The 18,623-nt window shown below is 38.5% G+C and overlaps 1 protein-coding gene across 4 annotated transcripts in view; it reads left to right on the top strand.

Moving 5' to 3' along the window:
- Nucleotides 1-6,338, top strand: part of NCKAP1 (NCK associated protein 1) — a 69,583-nt gene extending 63,245 nt beyond the window's left edge. For all 4 annotated transcript variants that reach the window (XM_063429803.1, XM_063429802.1, XM_063429801.1 and 1 more), the window contains 4 exons: nt 1,201-1,317; nt 3,119-3,228; nt 4,492-4,581; nt 5,217-6,338. In XM_063429803.1, coding sequence (XP_063285873.1) covers nt 1,201-1,317; nt 3,119-3,228; nt 4,492-4,581; nt 5,217-5,333 — 434 coding nt within the window. In that variant the 3' untranslated portion in view covers nt 5,334-6,338. The remainder of the gene's footprint in view (nt 1-1,200; nt 1,318-3,118; nt 3,229-4,491; nt 4,582-5,216) is intronic.
- Nucleotides 6,339-18,623: the final 12,285 nt, after the last annotated feature.

The raw sequence follows: 18,623 nt of genomic DNA, 5'->3' as shown, positions 1-18,623 counted from the left end.
TCTCCTGACATCTTGCAATATTTCAGACCGTATTTTAAAGGGAAACTTTAGTGCTTGAAATACAAAGTTGTATTCTTGGCACTATAGTGCTCTCCTAACGACCCAGAAGCACCTCTAGTGGAGCCATTAGAAGTGGAGTTAACCCTGCAATGTAAATATTGTAGTTTATCAAGAACTGCAATAATTACAATTACAGGGTTAAACTGACAGGGTCACTGCACAGACCATTTAATATAAAATGTGTGTCATATACAGTGTATGTGACAAAATAGATGTATGAAAATGGTTAAATACCTTGCTTATGTGAAATGGAGTTTATGTGGCTTTAAGGGCTATGCTTTATTTTGCAAAGTACATATTGTTTGAATGGAAGGAGCTAACAGCATTATAGTTTTGTCTAAAACTCAAACTACTGCTAAAGTCAAAACAAGCCTGACGTTAGTTGCTTCACCTGGCAGTCACAGATGTTCTATGAACATCTGTTGACTTTATTGCCCTTTTGCATTAAGGATGACTGGACGTGCTTCCCCCGCCCCCCCGGAAAGACATTTGCATGCTGTAGCAGCCATGTGGTGCACTTTGAAATTAATATCTAGCGGCTTTTTGCCAAGTAAACCCAGTGAGTATATGATTACTTTTATGGCTCCTTAGTGTATATCTAGTAAAGGATATGTTACAGTATTTTTAGAATGGTTTTATTATGGTTCTAATATACTATAGCCTTGGAATTTAACCCCATGAGCTAAAGGTGGTTGAAACATCTTTTTGGAACAGTTCTGGCAAAGTTCGTTCTGAATCAAATGTAGAAAATGATCCAGGTACTCCAAGATATTCCAAGAAATAGGCAATTTTATTGGACCCAAGCAACAAAAAACAAAGTTTCGACCCCTTAGGGCCTTTATCAAGCCTAAGTGCTTGATAAAGGCCCTAAGGGGGCGAAACTTTGATTTTTGGTGCTTGGGTCCAATAAAATTGCCTACTTCTTGGAATATCTTGGAGTGCCTGGATCATTTTCTACATTTGAATTTGATATTTGGTCCCTTTTGGTACTGGGGCTGATCCATTATTGCATCCAGGATTCCACCACGAAGGATTGAGTAAATTTCCATTATCTATACAATGTTCGTTTTGAAGGCATTAAAACTCTCTCACCAGAAGTAGGACTAATGGTCTTGCTCTAATGCATTTTTTATTCTACAGAAACAATCAGTCCTGAAGAAGAATACAAAATTGCCTGCCTTCTGATGGTGTTCGTGGCAGTTTCTCTGCCAACTCTGGCCAGCAATGTGATGTCACAGTACAGTCCTGCAATTGAAGGTATAATTTAATAAACCCAAACTCTTGGAAATTTATGTGGGTAGTAATTTTGGTAATCAAGAAAATGGTAAAGGTTGTACAGGTAAATTATAAAAAAAAGTGCTAGCCTTGAGGCATCCCATATAATGCCAAGAAATCAATCTAGATACCAAAGGATGCACACCAAAATTTATAATCAATCACTTTATTGTACAGTCACATATACAACCAATAGATAATTATTATAACATTACACCACTCAATCTACACTGCCTCCCTTAGTAAACTCATCAGCTCCTTCCGCTTCCTGTATCATTTCTATCACTTTATCGGTCATCCCCTGATTTCTCGCTACCCCTCTTGACTCGTGTCTATGGCTGCTCATTTCCTTAAACTGAACCTATCCAAACAGAACTTCTGGTCTTCCCTCCCTCAAGTGTTGCTACTCCCTTGTCTGTTTTCCTCTAAATCAATGGTGCTACCATCCATTCTACCTACGTATCCTCACTAATACACAAATATGTCCCATCTAGGCCCCTCCGCTGTGCTTGAGACCTACGTCTAACCTCTTTCATACTCCTACCTCTGATTGCTCACCTTAAAGACTTCTCTAGGGCTGCAATGTTCCTACACCCTTCCCCTCTCCGTTAGACTTTCACCCAGTCTCCACTCCTTCAAAAAAATCTTTGAAAACTTCTTTAGTAAAGCATATCAATTAAACTGTGAACAGCTTTCCCTTTCTGCAGCCTGATTCCTCTCCTTCAACTGTCATCAAAACAAAACACTAGGCCCTTAATGAATACTATCCTAGCAACCTACTTTTCTACGTTACCCTTCCCTTTTGTGCCACTATACCCCACTCCCTCTAGCATGTAAGTTCATTGAGCAGGACCCTCAATCCCTCTGTTCCTGTGTGTCCAACCCATCTGGTTACATGAATGTTAGTCCACCCATTGTATAGCGCTATGGAACTTGTTGGCGCTTTATAAATAATAACATACAAATGATAGAGGCTATAATTTAGTAAGTAACAAAGCAAAGAGCTGCATATAACAATCCTACACAGCCTCAGATGGCTGGACACGTGCACCACAAATACCCCTTAACATTTCAGCACAAACACGTGTGACTTTCTCAGGAGTCCGTAAAGATCATATGAGTGATCCTGAAATTATTACCTTCACATATTTATTATACATCAACACTGCTGTCTCAAACAAACATACACAACTAAATGGCTGTGCGTGTGTGTAAAGCACTTTAGACAAACACTTACACGATGTAGTCTGTTAGATGTCTTATAGGTACAGCTTAGTCTGTATTTCGTGTGGGAGGTTTACAGGAAAAAGCCATGAATTAATTTTATATATTTTTTTTTTGTCATGTCTAACTGTGGTTGGCATTGGATAGGACGTGATGTTCCCTGCCATTTTTAGCGAATTCAATCCTTAAACTAATCCTGTTGGGAATTCTCATTCATTAATCAATGCTATGGTTTCATATTTATAAAGTACTTCCATATTACACAGTGCCGTACAATTTGAGTTATATGCAGAACAATGGACGACCCTGCTGTGAACTTAAACTCTAGCATTCACAGCATATTTATATAGGAAGATTACTTGTGAGCGTACAATCTAGGTTTAAGAGGAAGTGAATTGTGCTTTGGAAAATGATGGTCGTAATCTATGTCCTCATCTCTGTTAATACGGTTTATGTGCAGAACCATCGTTTCTGGTTTTGTGGATTTTTTTTGTGTCTCTTCTAATTTACTACAAAATAACCAAGTTTAATTATGTAATCATTATCTTTTGATTTTTAGGTCATTGCAACAACATTCATTGCCTGGCAAAAGCGATCAACCAGATTGCTGCAGCGCTGTTCACAATTCACAAAGGGAGCATTGAAGATCGTCTTAAAGAATTCTTGGCTGTATGTACTTATTATGGAAATTACGATCTTCTGTATTCGGGATGGAATAGCCTTGTATCTAACTGATACATTACTATTATGTCACTGAGTATGTAACTCTCTTTAATCATCTTAAGTATTCAGGTGGTATCCTGTTGACCTGCATATAAGGCTCTTTGCACTCTGAATCTATGCTCATATTAATAGTAAAGTGTTATCATAATATCTATGTTCTGTCCATGTCTTGACAAGTGAATATAGTTGAAAAGTCCATTAACATTTTCTTTCACCTTAAATGGCACATCATGGTGTACTCTTAAACACCATCATAACTACAGCTTCTTGTTTCAGCAATAGTGTAATAGTGTAATAGTGTGTAGAGTCGTCCTGATGTCAAACAATCTTTAAGCAATTTAATAAAAAGTGTGTGTGTGTGTAGATATATAGTTTTTTTTTTTTTTTTTTTTGTTTTTTTTAATACTTCTGCTGTAGAACATTTGATGATAATGAAAGGCTAAAAGTGTTGGATAGATGCTGATACAATTTGACACTCACCAGACAATAAAACCAAAATACTTCTTCCAGTTCCAGTTATTCAAAGGGGAACTTACACTTCACAAGCTTTTTTTTTTTATTATTATTATATTTACTTGTCTCAAATATTAAACAAGTATTTGTCAGGTGTGAAAAAATAAAATGGACAAATCCAGTACTCTATTCTGCAACTATGTACCTTTATCTTAGTTCCCTGTCAATCATTCTTATACGTTCTGTCCTTGGCACCTGGCAGTCTGCATAGAGAAAGCATACAAAGAACAGGAGAAATGAGAGTTCCTTTATCTCCTGTCATTTTCAGTGTGCCTGGACTGAACTGGATTGCAGTGTCGTTTGTTACACCTTTGTTGTAAATATATAGAAAATTGAGCATCACATGGAAACAATAGGGATAGGATTTATAGGGGATTTTAAATGTTCAATGGTGTGATTACCATAGAAGTTGGTCTATTGAATCGGTTGTGTAGACTGAGCAGAGTTATTGTACGCTGAGCTAAGGTGAATCTTTGGAATCTGTGTTTGTCATTGCGAGTGATCTGTATTTTCAGCATTAAGCTGTTTTTTTTTAATAAGGAACGAAATAAATTTCACTGACCCATCAAGTAGTAAGCAAATAACCCAAATGTAATTGTTTTTTTTCTTTTTTGTTCTTGTTACGATGTATGTTAAATACAAGCATGATTAGGTATTTAATAACTTGTGGTCGTTTTTTTTTTTTTTTTTTTCCAGCTTGCATCATCTAGCTTACTGAAAATTGGCCAAGAGACCGATAAAACTACTACACGGAACAGAGAATCTGTTTATTTGCTGCTAGACATGGTGAGTTTAACTGAAAAATATGGAAATTAGTTTAATTTAACAAGGCATTGACGACTTTGATTTCCTTTCTGCGTGATTTTGTTTTGGTTTGCAGGCACGCTTTCATTTCACTAACTTTGTTTCCCATCATTCATACTCCAGTTAATCTAAAAAACATTCATGTTAGCTGATAATAGCACTCGTGATTATAATGGGTACATATTGATTTAAAAGAATAAAAGTGAACTCTGTATATTCAATAATTGGGTTTTGTTATTGACATTAACCTGCTTTTTTGGAATATTGGTATAATTTATGAACATTTTTAGTATTTTTTTATATCATAGAAAAACACATTTCTTTGTTCAATAATTAGAATAATTATCAATACATTTTTTTTTTGCTAAAATATAACTTGCAACATTGTCATAGCACTACGAAAATACATAAATACATTTCTCAATTGGCGAAAGTGTTTGTTTATTGTAATTCTTCTTTACTGCTCATTGTTGCATGATATCAGGGCTAGTGAACATTACGCCCTGATGACATGTTAATATGTGCTCAGATTTAATTGTGATACAGTAACAAGACTAATAGAAATCTAGTTGTATTGAAATTATTTAAGCATTCTTTGTGTTTTTGTTTTGCAACAGATCGTGCAAGAGTCACCATTCCTGACTATGGATTTGCTAGAATCCTGCTTTCCTTACGTCTTACTGAGAAACGCATACCATGCCGTTTACAAACAAAGTGTCGCATCGTCTGCATAAATATTTGCATTGTGAATAACCTGGCACAAGTTTTATGCTGCCTCTTGTTTTACTTGGAAACTGTGCAAAAGAAAAAAAAATACGGTTTTGTGACTTAAGCGCCTCCCCTATTCCATTGTCTTTTTTTTGACCAGTGGTTTCTTTATGCAGTTGTTCTACCAGATAAGCTTTGTTGATTGCACTTCAGTAAAAAAAGTATTAAAAAAAAACAAACAAAAAACTAAAAATAAAGTTTCTGAACGGTTACATTCTAAATCAAGAAAATGGGAGGAGGGGAGAACAAAAACACACTACTTTGGATCTGTTTTTGATATTTGATCATGCAAAATATTATTGCTTGTTTATTTCAAAGAAATGTATTTAGTGATTATTTTAGATGGTGGTATAGGTGACATCTGTGTGTAAATTATTTCATATAGGGAGAGTTCAGATCTGTACCTTTTATGTTCTTATTGATGAAAATTTGATCTGTGATTTCTGTGGTGTATTTGCATCATTTATATATGTTCTTCTGGGTTGTTGTTGTTTCGTTTTTTCTTTTTCTTTTTTCTTTTTTGATTTTTCTTCTCTAAGCATCCTCCAAATGAGATTACAATAGAAAATGAAAACTGACGTGTCACAAAATCATTGGACTTTTCTTTATTCAAAAAAGCAGGATCTCTCCCCCCTGATATTTTTAAGCAGCAGCACATGTTGTTTGTAAAAAGCATAGTATAATTTTTTTTTTTTAAACTAAATTTCCATGATGCTCTCTTGGCATTAACACTACCATTGTACCCTAATATATGGTATGATAAAAAGAAACATTCATATGCATTTATCAATTGTTAATACATTGTTTTCCCTTAACCACTTTTATATGTTTTAACTTTTTGAAATTCAAGTGTAACGTCCATAACATACAACAATAAACACTAGACTGTATCAAATACAATGTTCTCACAGAGTATAAATCGATAGACCTGACTTAATGAGCAGAGATTAAAATGTTTATTATGGAAACTACGTATATATTTTTTTTCTTCTCTTCAGAAAACACTTTGGCATGAGGACAGTTACTAGTGAGGTTTAATTTTATTACATTTAAATGAGTATAAGTTGTAGTTATTAGTTATTTTGTTTGTTCTCAATTTGTTGCTTGCAAAACTATAATTGTGTGCTATCGTGGAATGTGCCTTTTACAACAGTGTTGTCAGAGGCAAACTCCATAAATTGTAAAGCATTCTGATATGGAGAAGAGTGGACAATTTGTCAGTGTTAGCGGTGTATCAAAAGCTGATGCTACTTAGAAGCAAATTAAGGCTTATATGTAGAACAAATAGACAAAAGTGGAAACCACCCAGAATACGTATAATAGATAGAATACAAAAGGACAACCTGATATAGGTCAAATTTCCTTGAATGGAATCTGTGTGAAAATTGAAAAAACTTTCATAGCGTAAAAAAGTAAATATAAGTAGTGTTTAAAGTGAGATTAGAAATGCACTCACAAACAAACGATTATTCAGGCCTTTCACCCTCTCAGGGGTAGTGTGATGAGCAAAGATGTCCTCCGACACGATATATGTGGATGTAAAAAATGCAATATAGTGAAGTATGTTTAGAAATATATAAATTCACATTTATTCATTGCACTTACAAATTAGCAGCATAAAAAAGGCATCTCTCCATAAACATATGGAACTCCTGGTGGTGATAGTCGAGTATCCACAATCCAGAGTCAGGGAGAAGATACAGCATTCAAATAAAAGTAAATAAAAACAAATATAAGTACATAAGAAGTTCTGTAATATCCAACGCGTTTCGTCCTATTGGATGTCGGACTTCTTCAGGGAATATGTAGAACGATTTGGTGTTCCAGAGAGATGACATACAATCATGGACACCTATTCTGTTGTACTGATACAGTCACTACTCTGTTAAGGGACTTGAATGAGCACTGCGACTGGCCTGTGACTTTTTTTTATTTCAGATGGGAATTATAAATATCTATGAAAGATTGAAGTCTCTTATCTGAGAGCTGTCTCTTCATCCATTCCTCTCCTGCTTGACAGCACTGGAATGATGTGATTTATGTGAAGGGAACTGTGGGAGTGGGCAATTGAGAATTCACCGCACAGGTTTACTCCTTCCTGACAGGGTTTTGCACCCAGTCTTATGAATGGACACGCAACATCTATCCCTTACAAGTTACTAGGTACAAGTTAGCTTCACATGTCCCACAGGCGTTATAAGATGTCCTGTGACAGACTGTTTTTGTGTGGTGTTTTTTCTTTGTCTTGTCTTTTAACTCCTTAAGGACACATGACGGAAATATTCTGTCACGATTCCCTTTTATTTCTGAAGTTGTGTCCTTAAGGGGTTAAACTGGCAGTGGGTGATGTCATAGGGGCTGATTCTTAGGGAATCTGTAGGTTTCCCTTGCTGCTTGCAGGAGTTTGCATATTCATGACTGGATACTCCACTTAGGCTCTCTGAAGAGCCCATTTTCGACATCTAACAACAAGAGATTAATGTGAAAAGAAAGTTCAGTCATTAAACTATATCCTCTTCATGCCTTGGTTCCTAATGTCCTCAGATCCTAGTAGCCATCACGTCAGAAGAGAGGTTGGGGAATATTCATAAATTATTTGAGATAACTAGTGGAAAGTGCTGGGAACTCCTAGCGACATAACCACTAGCGGGCTAAAGGGGCTATAGCACCTAGTGCGTATTTAAGCTGCTTCATTTAGGCTCAAGCTGGTGAGCCAGTCAACAGTCCAATCTGTATGAGGAAGTTGTGCTGCTTACGTTTTGTCACAATTTCAGAAATCCACAAGAAGAGAACCATTTGCTGACGTTGAGGTCTAATCTTTCTCGAAAGCATAGCTCCTTTGTAGGAGTCAGATGCAGAGGAGGAACAAAAGGAAAATCTGCTTCTAAATCCATTTTAAGTATAAAGCAGACCTGTTACCATTTAATGGGTATCTCAAACCTCTGCTTCATAGTAGTCTCTCCTCAAGATTCTAGGTTGTTAGTCCTTGCTCATGGGTAGGCAACCTTTGGCACTTCAAATGTTGTGGGTTTCGCCTCCCCTGATGCTTTGTCAGCATTACGGCTGTAAAAAAAAAAATTATGGGAGTTGTAGTCCAAAATGTCTAACGTGCCAAAGGTGCCTACCCCTGTCCTAGCCTCTTAGGATGCAATGTTTGCATATAAGGTAGACATGTGCGATTCTTTTCGTTCCGAATGTACATTCGTACGAATTTTATGCCATTCGGATGCTTGTGCAATGAAATTATATCCTGTACACATCACATCGCGGCTGCCAGCGGACCCTGAAAGATGTGCAAGTGAGCTGTGCTGCAAGAGCACAGCAAGTACTTTGCTCCTTCGCCGCCTGGCATGGGATGTTTGTCCCATGCAGTCTTCCGCAGTCTCTACTGCATTGGACAAACATCCATAGATAATTATTATATAGGATATATAAAGTAGATGTGCAATTTGTTTCGTTCCGAATGAACATTCGTACAAATTTTATGCCATTCAGATGTTTACGAGTGTCCAAAGTGACGACGTTCGGAAGTGCCGAAGCAGACAATTTTTTTTACTAACTGAATTTCCCAACCAAATTATTTGCCCATGCATATCCCTAATGTAAGGTTCTTCACGTAATCATATAATGAGAACTTGTTACTTTCAGCTGTTGCATTGTCACTATCTAAATGGAAAAACTATAAATTTTACATAAGATTAGTGACAGTAAGATTTCCCTTCCTTCCTTTTAATAAATTATTTTTGCATGATTTTGGAGTCTTTATATAACCAGCCTTGGAACTAATTCGTACCTAGTTATTATCTGAAGATAAATGCGGCCTGTCCTTTCAGAAGACTGATGGGAAAAAAAAGCTCTTTTACTGCTACTTATTCTATGAAAAATAAAACTTAGTGTGAATAAAATTTTGTTTTCTAACATTTTAAGACCTCACCCCACAAAGTGAAAATTCAACAACTTCTTAAAAAAAATACGGCAGACTGCAAAACACATGGCCCGGGTGGCCGACAAAACATACATGAGTATTCTCACAGCATCTTGGCTGCAAATAAGAAAAGCCTGCAACACAAACCTAAACTTACAGATAAACTACTGGAATTGTAAACAAACACTCCTGGGTGCCAGGGAGAGCCCCATTTTTGTAAAACTAAGCGGAAATGTTTTAAAAAAAAAAAAAAAAAAAGAACCAGGTTCCTGTGCCTAGAGATTATTGGTGATAACACCAGTACACTGTCATTTACAACCCTTCTTATAATACTGTTACACATTAATAAACCTATTTTGGGATTCTCTTCAACATACTATGCTATTGTGCCTAGAGCAGAGGTAGGCAACCTACGGCACTAGTGCCATGCACGGCACTCGAGGTGTCTTTCCACGGCACTCAAGGCTGCTAGAGACAAACAGGCTCTGGCCTATCAGGAGTCCCAGTGAAACTTTAGATATCTGCTAATTCGAAAAGGTGGTAAAGGACAATCCTCAATTTATGCACTGCAGCACGTAGAGGAAGTGATCTCAGATCACTTCCTCACAGCACTTGTGAATAGGAATCCACACTGTAGTAGAGCAGCTCGCAGTTGCTGTTGCAGCTCCTGTCCTTGACATGTACCTGGCCGGTCTGGTCCCCACTGGAACCCAGGGAAGCCACCCAGACTGCTAGATATACACAGGAATGCAGAATCCTGCATTCCTGTGTAATCCCTCATACAAATAGTACGGGCAGCCCACACACAAACATACTCATAATCTGCACAACACCACTAACAATCCACATACATGCACACAACCCCACATGCAGTCTCTCACATGCAATACCTCAAACAGCCCCCACACATACTACCAAACACACAATGTGACATATCCATTCACACAATTCCACAAGCAGCCCCCATACACAACTCACATTCATATGTATCATACACAATACCATAAACTACTCATGAACATATACAATATAATAGCTAATATACGCAGGGCCGTCTTTAACGTGGGGCAAACTAGGCAGCTGCACCGTGAGCCCCGCTAGCCTCAACTATTTCTAACCCCCGGCCGGTAATCCGCACACTAAGGAGGCCCACCGGGTGGCCCGTGCACAAAGGGCGACCCGGTGGGCTTCTGTCAGCAGGGTCCCGGTGGCGCACTGAGGCGCTTTAACAGCGCGAGTGGGCCCCTTGCTTTTTGGCAACAGGCTGGGAGGAAGTGACGGCCGTGCATCACTTCATCCCACAAAGAGAGGAGCGTGCGGGAAAGAAGAGTAGGCAGAGTGGAGGGGGGCTGGCCGAGAGAGCCAGACCTCAACTCCCAACACCTTCAGCCACCAGCAGGAAAGGTAGGAAACTGGAGGATGGGTTTAAAAGTGTAATTTTTGTGTGTGTCAGTATATCTGTATGTGTGTATGTCTGTGTCAGTATGTCTGTCAGTGTGTGTGTTAGTATGTCTGTGTGTGTCTGTCTGTGTGTGTGTGTCAGTATATCTGTGTGTCAGTATATCTGTGTATGTGTCAGTATGTTTGTGTGTCAGTATATCTGTGTATGTGTCAGTATGTTTGTGTGTCAGTATATCTGTGTGTGTGTGTGTCAGCATGTCTGTGTGTGTGTGTGTTAGTATGTCTGTGTGTGTCAGTAAATCTGTGTCAGTATGTCTGCGTGTGTGTGTCAGTATGTCTGTGTGTGTGTTTCAGTGTGTATATATCTCTGTGTGCGTGTATATGTGCATACATCTCAGCATTCACACACTAACACTACACACAAATACACCCCTACATTCAAATTTCAACACTACGTACAAACACATGTCTGTGTTACACACCAAAATTATATGTAAATACACCCCTGCATTCAAAAACCAACACTACACAAATACATGCTTGCAGTCACGCCAACACCACATACAAACATATTCCATACAAAAACCTGTTTACATTCAAACACACAAAAAACGCTTAGTGCTAAGACCTGGAAACATGGGTAAATGGTAGAGCCCCAGCTGTCAATGCATTACTGGTGTTGCACGACAGATGGGGATCTACCTTTTAATCACTCGTGCAACAGGGAGGCCCCAAAAAATTCTTGCACCTCTCTACTTTAGGTCCGCCACTGCGTTGAGGTGGAGGACGTGATTGCACGCCTGGGGAGGGGGGACAGGGTCCAGGGGTCCCCAAACAAATGCTTTGCCCAGGGTCCAGTCAATATTAAAGACAGCCCTGCATATACGCACAAATACAACGATACAAAGCAATTACAGTAAAAATAACACAAGCAGGATACGGCAGCATACATACCTCGATTAAAAAAAAATAGGACCGGCACGCTACGGGACATCAAAATCCTATATCGGCACAGTGCTGCTAAAAGGTTGCCTACCCCTGGCCTAGAGGATATAGGCTACACCTTGCTGATGAGTCCCAAAGAAGGCCGAAACAATCGTCCAGGGTTGCTTTATTTCTCGTACAGAGTGAATTTGCTTTAATTTCGGGTATGGAGTGCCCTTACGGATCTGATATTCAAATGATACTGGTTCTCTTTGTCAATTGCACAAGTCAGCAAAGCAAAAAGGATTTCGAGACCAGAATGGGGATTTTGATAAAACATTCTAGCAGTAATTATTGTTTTTTTTTTTATTTTATATAAATGCATACAAACATTTTTTATATATATATTTTTTTTAGAAACCGGAAATTATAAATGAAAAAAAAAATACACGATCGAGCTGCTTGTTCGAGTGAATTAAATAAAAATGGAATGTGATGGCACTGAAAGAGTTAAGCGGATGTTTCCATTTCATTGAATAAAGTATCTTTTTGTGTCTTTGAGTTCCACACAAGTGAGCAGCATACGAAATAGATAGATCTGTGCGCCTTTCAGGTTTTTTTTTTTTTTAAAAGGGCGTCACTTGTTTATATGGTCGATAAACCACCGAAAGTTTTGCTAAATCATGATTTGAAGAAAAAAGTTTAATCTGTGTTTTTCTCGTCCTTAATATTTTCACTTGACAAGCAGAACTGGCATTGTTGAATGATTTATTTAAAATAAAAGCTGACCAGATGATTTAGCTTTTGATCGCTCCCATTAGGCCTGTTTTTTTAGGCTGTTCTCATTCCGGACATTATACAGCTCTCTTGCATGAATTGTATGTAAACGCGTTTTTATGATGAAAGAAAAGCAGCTCTGTGCTCGTCCATTATAATAGCGCCTTGTGTTCATGAAAAAACTAATTCTCCTGTGAGGTGAGATGGAAGTAATACAGGGTTACAAATTCCTTTGATGGTGTCCTTTGTTTAATACATCAATCTGTGGCTCCACTTCAGTTGGTGAGACGACACGGGCCATCTGAATAACGCTCTCTGTGCCCAATGCCTGTTTGACGCTTGACCGGGAAAAAGAAATAGCATAGCGATCTGTAAACAATGGGATTTTAAATAAAATGGCATTATGGATAAATCTTAATAATTAATTTGAGTTCACAAATCGTAATATATTTATATTATTTATATATATATATATATATATATATATTATGATTTTTTTTATTCTTTATTTGATTTATTTTTAAATGTGTTGTTTTTTGGCAACTTATTCTACAATATTCTGAAATTATAAACACTACAGGGCAGAAACCGCCTAATCTAGTACATACATATGCATTGTACCCTACCAGGGCCAGTTTAATATAGGGTCTAATGGAACTCGAAACCACATGCATATAAAGTGCCAAAGGTAGCATTAGCACTGCATATACCAATCTGTATATTTTGTGTGTTCTGATTAAAGGGACGATATATACACCCAGACTATTTCATTTCATTGAAGTAGTCTGAGTGCAGTGTCCTTGTTCCCTTTAGAAAAACTGCAAAGTTTATATTGCAGTGCTAACACTGCCTCTAGTGGCTGTCCACTGCATTTCCAGTAGTTAAACTCCATGAAATGAAGCTGGACATCCTGACGCTTTGCATGAGGATGTCCAGCACCTTGAAAAACCCACATGTGCATTTGATTTCAGGATCACAGTGATGTCATGATCCCAATCCAGCGCCGAGGTACCTTGATTCTGGAATCAGGTAAGTTAAAAAAGGATGAAAATAGAGGGACACTATAGTGTTAAGAATACAGTTTTGTATTTCTAACACTATAGTGTTCCTTTAATAGCTGGAGGAGCATAAATGTGTCTGTAGCAGACCACGGGTAACCCGACCAGTTACCTCCGCTAATTCACTTCCTTTGGCCGCTTTCTTTGAACCACTTTAGAATATCAGGAGACCCATTTCCCCCCAGCAACTGGACAGGTTCTGGAGGTACAACACTGACAATCCTTTATTGGTATACACAGCTTTTAAGCACAGACCCCCGCAGGGCGTCTCCTTCCTGTTCAGTACAATCCCAGGCTGGAGGGGGATGGTTTACAGATAACCCTCTCCCGCTCTGGGAGAAACCAACTGCATAACAATTACAAGCAGTAGAACACATTACATATATGGGGAACACTTAGGGGATCAGTGCCCCAGGAAGGGAATGGGGGCACACACATGAAACATACATCCCTGGAGCGGGGCTATCGGATGTACAGAGCCCAAGAAATCATCGTCCAAAGTCTGGGCTCGAGGCTCTGTACATCCCCGAAATTAGTTCCACAACGTTGCTTGGTTTAGTCTGGTGAATTCAAACTTCGCACCTAAACCAAGCAACAGCCAATCCGGAGAAAGGGCGCAAACCAAATCGCGCCAATCAGTCCTTGGGGAGATGAGGCATTCCGTCAGCCAATCTGGAGAAAGGGCGCAAACCGATTTGGTAGCCTTTCTCCTATTTGATTTGAATTTGATTTGGTAGCCTTTCTCCTATTGGCTGACACGGACTCTGTGACTGTGAGGCCGACTCACAGTTCCAGGGATTCTTTGCTGGGCTTGCATCTCTCCGAGAGCGCTCTTTGGGCAGCCCCTAGCCCGGATAGTGATTCAGCTTTTTTAGGATGAGTTAGGGCAATCCAAAACTGCCAGTAGCCCAAAAGTGTACCCACCAACCTCAGGGACCCGTTCAATTACTTTTCTTTGTCAATGGACAACCTGCTTGTGTACAGAGCTGGATTTCTCTCACCAGCCATCCCGTTTTATTACTTCTAAAGGGCACAGACCACATTTATTGCTCATGTGAGTGTTACTACAGGTTACCATGACAGTGCACAGCTGGAAGTAACAATACAAGCGATATTCACCTGCCGGAAGGTGTAGGCTGGATGATGCACCCATTTGACCTAAAGAGCTTAGTGTTATCTCCCTCTCTGTGGCCCAAGGTAAGCAAGATGCAGGGGGAATATACTTTTAATTGTATATTTCTTTTTTACATACCTCCCTCCCATATTCCAGTCCCTATTTCCCCCCTAATCCACAGAACTTCCCCTGTCTCCTCCAACAAACATGCACACGTCAACCCTAATGTCCCCTCCAAACACACACTACAGCCCCTAGCACCCCAAAAAACCCTATAGTCACTATCCCCCTAAACACCAATAGCCTTTCTCTTCCCAAACACATCCTATAGTCCACATACCACCCAAATATACCCAAAAGCCTATATCCTCACTAATACGTCCCATAGTTTGTATACCTTCCAAATACACACTACAGCCCCTATCCTCCTAAACACATACAATACATCACAACATCACCCACACACACACAACCTCATAAACATACAACACATACAAACACCCTCTCCAAGCCTTGTCCTATTTATCATTTAACCATTCCCCTGGTCAAATTTACAATCCAAACATACACCCCAAACTAACCATATTCACTTATTCAATCGCATACAATCACCGAATCTTCCTTCTCTAAAAACAAAATACTTTGATTTATAGTGTCCTTCGTAAACCTGACAAAATGTTAATAGATTTTTTTTCTACCTCCGCATCCTCACCTATTTCTACTTGCTCCTTTATTGTACGCACTTAACTTATCACTCAATAACAATTCAAACCATCTACCTTTAGATCTCTGCTGGCTTTTCAATACACTAATCTCCTAACATTTTAAATTAGGCTCATTGTCTTCATTTAGGGGATTGTACAACCTCTATATCAGGTGATTATTTGTTTCTGCTAAACGTCTATTTTTGTCTATCGGGGGTTTCGCAATTTGCTACCATGTTAGGCCCTGGTTTTTATGAAGACTGTTGTCCTTTCCTTTTCTGGAAAATAACTTAATTTTGACCTATGCTTACACCTCTTCAGTACCCAAGGCAGCTCTTCCAATGTTGCCATTCTCCAGTTGAGTGTAGGAACATGAAAGCAAAACTTGGATTGAAGCGTGTAGTGTGCCAGTAAGACACACAGTGAAACATTGTTTGTTGTTTGTAGAGTGTTCGCCGCACTTGTTTTCAGTTTATTTATGTACAGTATGTCCTGTTGTTTCATTCCAACATTTAGCTTTGCTTGCTGATCATGTCTCGCTTGGATTATTATAGAAACTATCTAATTTAAAAAAGTGTTCAATTGGAAGAGGCAAATACTCACCGCGGCAATTAGCATACAAACTATTTAGCTCCCATACAATGAAGAAAAATGCTAAATATAGAGGGTTAATTAGTGGTGATAAACAAGCAATCAGCTATTATGTGTCTTCAATTATCCAAGACACATAATATGAACAACATCAAAGGATTACATTAATTATGTTGCATTCCGTAAGTTTAAATGCATTTTCAGTTGCATGAGCTGGAATGTGTATTACTGGAATGGTTCAAATGTATCCCTTTTAACTAGTTTATGAAAGTATCTCAAAGCTTGAGCGTTTGTCTTCCTGCTCTTTTCAAAACCAATTATCTAAGTTTGGTTTCTATTGTGTGTATATATAAGCCTGTTATAATCACATACACTTCTAGTGCATGTTGTACACTAAACACTTCAGATTTATGTAATGATTGGTAAGGAGCCGACAATCAAATTGTACATTTTAGACCAACAGAGCCAAGTTCAATGTGCACCAAACATCAGGTATTCACTGAATCTAACCAGTATGTAAAAATGACGAACTTAACCAAGGCAGATTTCATCACATAGACAGGTAGATAGGTGAAAAAAAGGACTGCAATTTAAGGCTTCTAATGGAGACGTAACTGTTGTTAAAATGTCTGAACCATACTTATTATTTTTAGTATAATTATTGCCATTTATATAGCAATACACAACAGATTCTGTAGTGCTTTACAATATTATGAGAGGGGGGATTTAACTATAAATAGGACAATTACAAGAAAACTTACAGGAACGATGGGTTAAAGAGGACCCTGCTCAAACGAGCTTACAGTCTATAGGAGGTGGGGTATAAAACACATTAGGATAGGAAATATCAATCAAATAAGGTGGGAGTGAAGCAGAGCTGAAGGAGAGAGTAGAGTGATGCCCTTTAGGAGAGAGCAAGAGACAGGTATGGGAGGTAGAGGTTACTCTGGGAGGCCATAAGCTTTTCTAAAGAGATGGGTTTAGAGTTATGTCAGTAATAAATAGAGCAATTTCGGCAAAAGTTTTACATTTATTGTATTCATTCTTCAAATCCCAAAAAAATGATGAAGGGTCCAACCCTGCAGTACTATTTACAGCCATACTGTCAAGAGCAGGTCTTCCATAATCTTCATCCCCAGGTCAATTTGTGCTGCCTGGACACCATTTTAATGGAAATATCTTTCAAATTTGAGGAACATCTCTCTCCTTACTACATATCCTAGATACTTGGTACGTAGGCAAGATAGTTGGCTGTAGATAGTAATCTCCACCACAGGGATGGGGAAAAAGTGGCCCTGGACCAATTTGTGTTTTCTATAAAAATGTCAAGTTTACTATGTAAAATGTTATTGTTGGTTTTGTTTGACAAGAGTAAAACTGGGATCAGTTATTTGTGGCCTAATGGCCTGGCCTAAACCCAGCTCACTTAGAGACTTAGGGATGGTGAGATGATCTTGCTTCCTCCATCATAGCTATTATTATTATTATTATATTTATATAGCGCCATCAAATTCCGTAGCGCTTTACCTTGGGTGGACTAACAAACATGTAGTTGTAACCAGACGAGTTGGACACACAGGAACAGAGGGGTTGAGGGCCCTGCTCAATGAGCTTACATGCTAGAGGGAGTGGAGTGAAGTGACACAAAAAGTAAGGATAAGGGAAGTAGATTGGTAAAATAGTATTTACTGAAGACTTAGTGTGTTGTTTTTTTTAAGTGACAGTTGTAGGAGAGGAATCAGTTGGGAGCCATTAACAGTTTAATTAATACGCTTTTGTGAAAAAGTGAGTTTTTAATTATTTTTCGAAGGAGTGGAGACTGGGTGAGCATCTAACGGAAAAGGGAAGGGAGTTCCACAGGAACGGTGCAGCCCTAAAGAAGTCTTGAAGGCAAGCATCAGAAGTGGGAGTCGTAACAGAGGATAGACGTATGTCTATGGCAGAGCGCAGGGGCCTAGATGGGACATACTTGTATATTAGAAGGATAGATAGGTGGGAACAGCATTATGTAGAGATTTGAAAGTAAGAACCAGAATTTTATATTTAGCCCTATATCTAACTGGAAGCCAATGCAGGGACTGACAGAGGGGTGAGACATGGGAGGTGCGGGTGGACAGGAAGATAAGCCTCGCCACCGCATTCATTATAGACTGCAATGGGGCAAGTTAGGAGCACATAAGACCACTGAGAAGCAGATTGCATTAGTAGTGGCTATCAGAGCCAGTAACAATTTGGAGCTAAGATCACTGGAAAAATAGGATAGCAGAGGAGTAGGAGGTCCCAGACTTTATATTAGGTTTTGAACTTCCCATTAGTTCCTTGGACATAAGCAGCTTTTTCAAATTTTCGCCCACACCATCTGAGAGTGTTTTTGATATGAATTATGGTCTGTAGTACCTGCGTAAAGATATTGCAATATTATTTTTTTTTTATAAATTCTTTATTTTTGTTGTGCAGGTAGGTACATAATTTCAACGAACGCCACAACAGCGTGATTCAAGATACTTAACATTGTGGCTGTGGCATGAAATGTCACAAAATTTTAAGTTTTATAAACATGCGTAACTAGACATAACAATGGAGTAAGATAAGCCAACAAATATTTTACATGTGCAGACGTTTGGTTTTCTTTTTTTTTAAATACATTTTTATTGAAATATTTTCCTTTTTCACAGTAAGAGACAATTATGTTGGACCTAAGAGAATCAATTCATGTACAGTGTTACAAACAAATAAATATATATTAGAATAGATTATTGCAC

Source organism: Pelobates fuscus, chromosome 8, assembly GCF_036172605.1.
Source record: "Pelobates fuscus isolate aPelFus1 chromosome 8, aPelFus1.pri, whole genome shotgun sequence".
Lineage (NCBI taxonomy): Eukaryota > Metazoa > Chordata > Amphibia > Anura > Pelobatidae > Pelobates > Pelobates fuscus.
The sequence above is the reverse complement of the archived record's forward strand: the minus strand, read 5'-3'. Positions and strand labels throughout refer to the sequence as shown.